This window comes from Pinus tabuliformis, chromosome 6 (genome assembly GCF_031772625.1).
Source record: "Pinus tabuliformis cultivar Carrire ecotype Pingquan chromosome 6, CPIR1, whole genome shotgun sequence".
In the NCBI taxonomy this organism is placed as follows: domain Eukaryota; kingdom Viridiplantae; phylum Streptophyta; class Pinopsida; order Pinales; family Pinaceae; genus Pinus; species Pinus tabuliformis.
In genome coordinates, this window is record NC_142292.1 from 1,427,303,660 (window position 1) to 1,427,313,946 (window position 10,287).

Genomic DNA, 10,287 nt, shown 5'->3' on the forward strand with positions numbered 1-10,287 from the left:
AGCATCATGATATTTGTTCATAGAGTTCATTCATGATATATTTAAGAGCTTTCCAAAATTCCTTTTCTATTTTAAAAATTTATTATTCAAATACTTTTCAAATAAATCCTTTCTATTAAAATATGACTCTATTTCACTAAATATCTTAAATATACATTTTCTGGACATATATGTATATATATATAAAACCATTCTAAATGGCATATTTTCTATTTTTCACATACTCATCCCACTTAATTCACTAAATATTTAAAATTTATATTTTCTCCCCATATTTTTTTATATATATATTTATCCTACTAAATTGTTCCTAACATATTTTCTATTTTTTCACATACTAATCCCACCTTATTTCACTAAATACCTTAGTTTTACATTTTCTTCCCCTATTTTTCATATATATATTTATGCTCTCTTTATGCTTATGTAGTATTATCTAGTTCTTTTCTTCACCATTAGAATAACGGGGATATAATATCATGATGCCGTGTACTGCTACCTGCACTAATCCCAAGTTTTCATGCTTTACATGGGGATGTAAAATGACGATGGCGATGTAATATGAGGATGGCCATGACTATTTTATGCTAACTTTAAGTTAGCATGATGGCCAATAGGCGCGGACCTAAATGCAAAGTGGAACTAGTAATATTATTATCGGGAGCGGTCAAGAACTAGATCCACGAAGGATTGGTGAGAAATTACGGTAAAATGGAAGGCAAATTCATCATCTTCATGACATTGATAATAAGTACACATGGGCTATACACAACTTAATGTTAGATATCATATATAAAGATACGGCGACTTTGTCCATTGTCAGTTAACAACCTTCATGAATAAAATGTATGTACCTAGCACTTTCTACTTATGGTTATAAGAAGTACTTAAGAGGTACCTAGCACTTTCTACTTATGGTTATAAGAAGTACTTATGAGGTACCTAGCACTAGCACTTTCTACTTAGGGTTATAAGTACTTATGAGGTACCTAGCACTTTCTACTTATGGTTATGACATTTTTTTAATGGCAGAGGATGAGAATTGTGGAATACTGTATGGGTAGTTTTGTCCAAATTACTTTAATACTTGGTTATAATTAAATATATTTAAAATTGTGGAAGAAAAATAACACTAACAAAAAATTTAAAATATATAGTTAGGAATTTGAATGATAAACGTATTTTCAAGTTGCAAAACTCTATTTGGACTCCATTCCTACTATTTTAACTATGTAGACCTTAAGTGATTAGTGACATTCTAATCAGGGATTTTAATGAACAAGGAAAAGTCGGTATCTATAAGTTGCAAAGCCATATGTTTTAATCTTAGACTACTCATTACTTGTTTCTCTCAACGATTCACCACTTATGTGCACGAGCGGACATATGTTGGCGAGGGGTGATCCTTCCCCATGGATCCTTCAAAAATAGGAAATGTAGTGGACAAAAAAGGAGTTTCAACCAGATATCTCGAAATAATGACATTTCAGGCCAGAGGTGTCCATGAAAAACTGATTAATTACAAATTTGATTTACGATTGACACATGTCTAAGGTAAGAGATTGCTGTGAGAAGCTTATGCATTTCAATTCGATGAGTGTCAAGGACAGTGAGAAGTAACCTTACTTGTATAGACATCTATGGTGTGGAGTGCTTGAAATTAAGGTTCGCTCCTTGCACGAAAATAATTGATGGCCGCCATCTGCACTCCAAAGCATTGTTCACGAATCCTTGAAACTGGGATGCCAATCACTTCGTACCGCCACCATCTCCTGTTCTGTTCATGATTGACTGGACGAGCTATAATGTTATCTGATGGAGTTTGTCATATCTGTCAAAAATTAAAATTGCTTTCTTCGGAGTTAGTAAGTACGGGACGCTGTCCATAAAGTTCTGCTTGCAGTTCTCGCTTTGATTCAGTGTACGCTAATATCTCAATTGAAATGATATAGTTTTTTCAGTGTTTCCGTTTTTTGTTTTCCATGAAGGGGCAAGAGAATATCATTCGTGCTGGCAAAAACATCTTATCAAGTGACCAATTGAACAACCTTACAGCATGGTGGTATTTTATCAATTCTCTTTCGACAGAACGTTTCATAGACGAGATCATCTGGACACAGAATCTTCCTCCATGGAAGCAAAAATGGAAAAGACACTTGTGATGTAGATAAAATAAAAGGGATTTGACTACACACAACTTTTACGATCGAGTCAATGATAAAATATACTAGGAAAAATAAATTTTTGAGGAATAAATTATTGCGTGTAAATTCATACAACGAAGAGGTTCCAACCATACCGAAATCAGACAACCTTCTATTGTCAATTGCAGGTTGAATTCACACAACCTTCTAACTGGGTATTTCTTTTGACACAACGCAATTCTGCATCCAATGTCGATACTTGTTCCCAATATTTAATGCCATTTCCTAGTTTTGAGGCTTGGCATCTGTAATCACATTCATTTTTTAGCGAAGGCCTGGAGTAAACATTCGGCAGCCGCCGGTGTGTCCTGAGGTATGACTGACAGCAGCCTTGACATAATACTAATACGTAATTCTTAATATTGGAGTACTCGTATCGAGATTCAGCCAAATTTTGAAGTTTCCAAGAATCCTAAATGCTATATGTTTGGAATTTTCGATGACCAACATCGGAACTCATTTATATAAATTTTAGTTAAATTACAATTTTTATTATTAATGCATGTATTCAGTAATCTTAAAAATCTTTATGCAACCTCAACAGTAATACTGATCTAGTGTTTCTATAATTCTTCTAAATTTACATTTATATTGCTTAGAATAAACAATAGTAATAATAATTGGAAAAATATCCCGAAAATATTGAAGTTTAAACTACCCTGATTATCATGGAGCAGGTCATAGCTTCCAATATGTTTCAGGACTAAACCTTTTGTTTGAGTCGGATTTCCTGTTACTCGGGAATTCTAATCTTATCATAGAAGATGAAGAAAGAAAGGGGCTGAAATTGGACATTCTACAACGGTGATCCGCTGGCGAATATCTTGGGGGCGTCATAAAGAATTCTAGAACAAGGATTGTACAGAGACGAATTAGCCATGTTAGTGAAAAAGCAGATATGAGAACTAATAAAATGATTTCCAGATAGACCAGCTAATACACCACAAATCCTGAGTAGATAAAGAAGAGTCTGTAGCTTTGATTTCTTTTTTGGGGGAGGAATGGTTAGATGTAACAACGCTTCGCCTCGCAATGAGATCTGATCTGAGATCTCCTGTATAAACAAAAAATAAGTTTTAAGTCTGAGAAACATGGGAATCTTACTATACAATAGAATGTTTTTAGAAGTACCTAAAGGTTGATGGTGATTGTGGTATGGCCTCTAGGTATCTCTATACAAAACCAGTGTTAAAGGGCTACGGGTTTACTTTCGAGTCACACGTACTTATATTCGACAAAGTTATCTATGTAGAATCGCTTTGATCATTGTGAAAATCACGGGATGTATCTTTACATATCATTTAAGAATGTCAAATATTACACCATCAAATGAGGTAGAGAAAATTAATCAATCCTTTACAAAATCAATACAGATCGATGGAACGACACGCAATCACCGTGTTCATTCGTATATGTATTCGGTCTTCTTTGCCGAGGGCAAGAATGCACGAACCATTAATCGAGTAGTATTAAGCAACATCAAGAAAAACACATCCATATTAAATATAATTATCGACAATGCAATTGAGAAGATTTGGTTTGAAAGCATACCATGGGTGATTGTATTCATCCTTTACGTTGTCCTGCACTGTGAATGGCTGGAAAGAGTGTATGAGAATCGCAACCCTGAAAAGGAACGAAATCCGTTGCTTTTAAAGAGCCTTCACCGTCGGCATTCTTTCGACTATGGGAGATACAAAGCATGTTTGTAATAGAAGAAGAATTGGACTGAAGGGGTCCCCTACTGGAGAGGCCTGACGTCGAGAAATTTATATCGTCTGAGAACCTAGAAATAACCGTGGTCTCTGCTTCTTGTTGCTCAACGCTTTTCATAAGCATAGGAATATTGGAATAAAGTAGATTAACCTGAGTTTGCCCTGGGTTGCCTTCCAAGTGTAGAATTTGATTTGGCTCAAAGATTTGATTTGCGGAGCCTGACATTTCATAGGTTTGAAAACAAGAACTTCCCAAAACCGCGGGAACGCTAGAGGTGCTGGGCACAGGCGGGAAATGATTTTGGAGTGCTGTTGTCGAAGAAGAAGCCATGATTTGAAGAGGATGAGAATCCTGGGAGCATAAGAACTCTGTGTAAGACGGCGCATTGTAATCCCAGAATTGCTGAGCACTGCTTCTGCCTGTCAAGACCTGAGGTTGAATCCCACAGGCGTTATCATTTTTGCTGAACGTCTGGTACTCCAACGGAAGGGAAGCGTAAGGCAAAGCGATCTTAGATATACTACTTAAGGAAGGATGTATCGAGTTCAATTGCTGGATGTCTGGTAGCGAGGCACTGGAGTTTTTAGCCGAGGCGGTTTTCTTCCTTGCTCGTTCCCTTGCTTTGAATCTTCTTTGTATTTTGGGATCCTGCTTTGACATTGAACAATTTGATGTATATTCCGCCGATCCCTTAACACTCCCTTCTGAAGTGCTACTGTTGCTTCGTCCCAAGTCCGATTCCTTGAGAGTCGGCAATGATATATCTTTTCCATCTGTAGCCTTGTGCGAATTGGTCCCTTGGGCTCTCGGTGAGTTAAGGCCAAATCCAAACGCCCTAAGGGCTGATGCAGCAGCGGCAGTTGCACTCTCTCTTGGCGAAACAACGGAAGGCATGAGCTGAGAAGAATTTGAAGAATACAGCTCAGTCATATTACCTGCAGAGGCAGAAGGTATTTCTGCGTCAAGTTCTGGGAGCTCATTTATATATGATTTGGCCGCATTAATCAACCAGTCAACAGCCTTACTCGGTTGCTCAAGGCCTAATCTGTCTTGTAGATCATAGAATTGAATTGCAGTCGAAACAGACAGTCTAACCCTTCTGTCACGAAGTCCCTTCGCTGTGCGAACTTTACTGTGACGATCTTTACCTCCAGTCAAACGAGAAACGCGGACTATCCTAGCCTCCAGGTCGACGTTTCTTGCCGATTCTATCTCAACAGCCACTACTTTTCTTTCCATCTCCCGCGCCTTGCGCTTCGAATCCTTGTTAATTTCTTGAATTTTGTTATCATCTTGATTTTGACGACCGCTGGTATAGTCTTCTTGCAGGACACTTTCATTAATGGACTCCGAAAAGGCGCCGAGATCTTTGCTGTATGTCTCCACTTCCACGGCCAGCACAGCCTCCGAATCCAGGGAGCTTTTCTTCAGCATAGTATGAGAATAAACATCGTTAATGCTGCTGTCTGTGAAGTCGAGACTTATCTCCTGTGTAGGCTCTCTGGTTTTGAGCTCATACCAATATTTGGGGCAAATTTTTTGCCCTTTCGCTCTATGAAGGGCTGCGTTTGGCAGGTTTGGCCTGCAAGTAGCAGTAACGTTAGTATCCAAGCCTGCCTTCTGTTCTTGGCAGCAAATGCAAGGGCCGGTGCTGTTGCTAGCCTTGAGCGCTGCTAGCAGAGTGTCAGTAGTACAGTTAATGGAACTTTTGGCGAGCTGGTCCCCTGCAACAGACGAAAATAATGACTCGCAGTATCTTCGTACTTCAGAGCCGCTAGAATCGTTCTCAGAGTACCTCAGCGCTGCACATTTTGATCTCTCCGTGAAGGACTCCAATCCCGCCTTACAATTGCATTTCAGGCTACAGTTAGACGTAGAAGCTAAAGCCTCCGGGCCTAGACCTACATTTGTTAAAGATTTAGCGGCGTTTGTTGTGTACCATGGAACAGAAGAAAAAGCAAACCCGCCGGCCATAATCAAGTACCAGGAAGAACTTACCGCGCCCAGCCGCCCACACCTCTATTATTACTCTTCGTACATGCTCTCATCAGAAACAACAGTATGCGTCCGCTTTATCTGCGAGTACGAAAGTCATCAAAGTAATTGTCAGGTCGCATTCTCTCGCCGAGACCGTATAAAAGCGAAAGTTAACTACAAAATTGTCCTTCATTAAATTTTAAAATATCCTGTGGCACCGTCTTATAATGCAAATTTTACTTTAATCAGCTTCTAATACATTTTTAGGGTTCCTGATTCAGAGCTTTAGATTCGGAGCTTAAAGCTCTGAGATTTTATGACACCTTCTTGTTTATTTTATACAATCCATAAAGCATCGCACATTTTATATTATTGTAAGGCTTGATATCGTATCGTTTTCACAAATTCTGCACATCGCCTCTTTGCTTGGATAGATTCATGGCTTCGGCTTTAAAGAGTAACGTTCTTTACAGCTTATGCTTCTGTACAACACGTTTTATATTTGAAAGTTTCCTTTTACTGATACATCTGATAATAGTCAGAAAGATCGGCTACCTGCAGATGAGATCCAATCTTTCTGCAGCGTATTAACATAGACAAAATGAAATCTTTCCTTTATAACCACAAGGAAGTGCAAAATCCATTTACCTAATGGATGAACAAATGAGGGAATGGAGAAGTATAGTGGAAGCTCCGGCTCCGCAGCTACAAAAGTAAGGAGGCAGCGAATTGTCTCCCTTTAGCAGTACTGTTCCCGCCTGCATTTCACAAAATTATACATAGAAATCAGACAACCGTTAACCACCAGAGAAAATTGAGTCCGGCTAGGGTTTGTTCCTCGTGATTCGAACGCATTAGCGGCAGCGTCAAATTCAAGACCCAAAGCACAAATCCAAACAACACCCGGTCTGCCGCGCACAATAATCCTAAAAATAAGAACAAGTGGCACTACTGGAGAACAGAATGCAGATTACTTTACAGAAAATTATAATCTCGTAAACGAAACCCTATGACAAATCAAACTAATCACCTCCTCTTCTCAAAATAGGGCTTCCTCCTCCTCTCTAAAACGTCGACACCTGCACCTTCTCCTGCTCGCAATATCTTCCTCGTGCTTCACCAATTGATGCCTTCTGTTAACTCCCACGCCACATTAGTCTGGTTCTTTAATTCAGGCCCACAGCGAGGGATGTAAGAAAGCAAAACCAAAAATGAACGGAGCCGGGTATTTTTGGCCTTTGGCTTCTCAGTCCTCCATCTGCCCGCCTTCCATTTATATTACCTTTTAATATTCTGCTCGGCTCAGCCGCTTGAGTGGCCTGGTCCTGTCCCGTCTGATTAAATTTTGTTTTATGCTGTTTATGCGCGCCACTCCTATAGGCCAGTCGCTGTCGCGCCATACCTAGACGACCCTACCCTTTCTCCATTCCCACTGACAACGAACCGAAAAAATAAAAGGTAAGGATTAAAAAAATCCCGTTGATTACGATTATTCCTAATAATACAAAGGCATTATTTCGATCACACCCCGTGCCACCGATCGCCAAAAATGTCAATGTATGGGATGCCATGCATCACATTTATCAAGGTCACGTCCCTTTCGTTCTCTATTCAAAGAATCTACATCTGCACATCGATTTAAATTCTTATGAAAGCTTAACGCAAACGTAATTCACACAACTTTGTAAACCAGAATAAAAATAATCCCCCAAAAAAAACCAGAATAAAAATAAGCAGAAGCTTTAGATTTTCAGTGATAACGAATCGTGATATTCGTACTTATTCTCCCCTGCTGATCTTTCTGTTTGCCTTATGCTTCTAACATGAGAGATCATAAGAACTTGATAAATGAATATAAATACTAGTTCAAGAAACCTAAAATTAATAAAAGAATACAAAATTTAGAGAAATATAAGGAATTATTAAAATACATAGTTTATATTATAAAAATTTAAAAAAAAAATTTAAAATTATATATTTTACAATAATTTTTATTATAAATTTGTTTGAAGGATTTTTGTTAGGCTCCTCTCATTTTATTAATTCACTATATTTATTTTTAAAAATATTTTTCCATTTAACATATTGAATGAATATTGAAATTTATGATTTTTTTTTATTTAACATGAATTTTTTAATAATTATTATAATATATTTCTGATAATAGTATTTTAAATATAAAATATAAGTATTATAAATAATATATTTTTTATTAAAGTTAGGATATAACTTTTGTAAATTTTATTTGAAATTAAAAGGTAACTATTTGAAAATGACATGAAAGGCTATTGCTTTCGAACAGAAATTTATCATATGTTTATGATAAAATAAGTTTATTTCTCATTATGGTTCTTGCACTTCCTTACCATTTTTGCATTTTTTTTCAATTTTATAAAGGAATGAAAACTTTATTGTGTTGTCACTTTCTCACCAGTTTTTAAGATAGGTGGATTGGTTAGCATGTCTACCTATTTCATTAAAGATTTTTCATTCATTGCATGACATAGTATGTCACTTAACCACCCTATAATGGTGTATGTTAATAACCACATCATAATTTTAATTATGGGTATTAAATGTCGATTTAAGAGGTCTTGGGAGGTAATGATGAATTATTGTCAAACATCAAATGATGCACATGGGAGCGAGTTCCCATTTATACTGGTTATTTTTGTGTGTGCATGGCTTCCACTGTATTCAACATCACTGCCCCACACATGCCAAGACTTGATAGGATTTTGCAAGTGGATTCAAATTTGCAATTAAGGTCATTGATGGAAGAAGCATGCTCTATTTCATTGGCTTCACTCGAGGCCTTGCATTGATTACATTTCTTGTGATGGATGAGCTTAGATTTTGCACTCAATCAAAGCTTTTAGTGGGTTGAAGGATTAGGCTAATTGTTTCTTTCTAATGGTCACATAGATTGGGTTGGCTAGATCAGGATTTTTTCTCTGCCTCTACCTTCTTTTCGATAGTTGCTTCACCTTCCTTATACCCCCATGTTTCTTAGACCCCTATTGCGTCTAAGACTCCTTAAGAGGCCCAATCCTCCAATCACTCTCCTATCCATCTTGTCATGTCCCTTCATTGTTGGACACACCCTCTTTGTTTACCACCTATTGTTGTCTTTGGTTCGATGTTGAATCTTCCTTATGCCCACTCAAATTTCTTTCAAACTGTTATCACCTGGATTGACCTTAGACTAAAGGGAAGCAATTCCAAGGTAACCACAAACCAAGCTTAGCCTAGTAGCTAGCCCTACCAAGCTGGGAGAGGGCTCTCTCCGTAAGGATCTCAGTCAAGATGACTAGATCAGGAACAAGATTTTATGCTAGGTATAGTAGCTCAATGGTTTTGATAGGTTTTGTTGGTGTTTTGCCAAACCAGGAGGAGCTGGGTAGTTTGGGTCTGGGAAATTAAAGCAAAATTATAGGGGATTCTATGGGGAAAGGTAGGTATGGGATTCAGCACCTTAGGCTTGATGAGGTGAAATGTTAGACTGGTGAGGAGCTAAGAAGGGCATGAGCAAGTCATGAATCCTTCCTAAACAGTAGAAAATACATGAAATATTGGTGTTTTCCCAAGGCAGAGCATTAAAACCTAATGTATTCCACCTATCTGACTTGAAAACAACCAATCAGAAGCAATTATATGAAAGAGGCATACATAGATAACAGAGAACATAATAATAGAAGAGGAAACACATGCTAAGGGCCATACCATAGGGATCCCATAAAAATAGATGCAACTTTATTAGTTTCCTACCAAAACTGCCATAAAGTGATATGTGTTCAGTACAGGAGCATCCAGCTGAATCCAACCCTTTCCAATGACAAAGAAAATACATGATATAGACATTCAAATCAATCATCCTAACCATCAGGGGTCGAAACCATGAGAAGAGGAGCTGTTTCAACCATTTCTAAACAAGGAACAGGAATCTAGATAGTCAAACAACTTGCCTCTAAAAGAGGGGAAACTAATTCATTACCATCAAAACCACCTTTAATCTAATGAATCTACCATATACTACTGTTTGACCATCATATTTACAAGCCATGTCATTAATTAAGTTAGTAAATCCTCCACCATGAGAGAGAAATCATGAAAATAGTCGAAAATTGGCAACTAGGCATTCCTCAGCAAAATTGCCCTATGTGCAACGCTAATTTCAGACCATTTTTGGAGGCCTTCCATCATCCAAATTGAGCCCAGGATAGCTCATTGGAAATGATTTCAAGTCTACTTTCCAAAACACCTAGATTTTTTGCATTTGGAGCTCATTTGACCCCTCAAAAGTTGATTCTCCCATGGTTGCTTATGTGTGTCCAAAAACTGGTAGAAAGGTCAATTTTGGAGTGTTTTTGGACATTCTAGTGGACTAGTT

The 10,287-nt window shown here is 37.7% G+C and overlaps 1 protein-coding gene across 5 annotated transcripts in view; it reads right to left on the bottom strand.

Moving 5' to 3' along the window:
• The window catches only part of LOC149263999 (uncharacterized), an 84,921-nt gene extending 77,647 nt beyond the window's left edge, over nt 1-7,274 (bottom strand). Inside the window, exons 1-4 of one of the 5 annotated variants that reach the window (XR_016259470.1) lie at nt 6,928-7,268; nt 6,546-6,655; nt 3,756-5,996; nt 1,627-1,831 (exon numbers count right to left, since the gene is read on the bottom strand). Coding sequence is in view for 3 of the 5 variants with exons in the window: in XM_089427252.1 (XP_089283378.1) it covers nt 3,771-5,894 (2,124 nt within the window). In the remaining 2 variants the exon portion in view is untranslated. Of the gene's footprint in view, nt 1-1,626; nt 1,832-3,355; nt 5,997-6,545; nt 6,656-6,927 lie in introns of those variants that run through there. The other 4 variants (XR_016259471.1, XM_089427252.1, XM_089427243.1 and 1 more) reach the window with 4 other exon arrangements.
• Between the last annotated feature and the right edge of the window lie 3,013 nt (nt 7,275-10,287).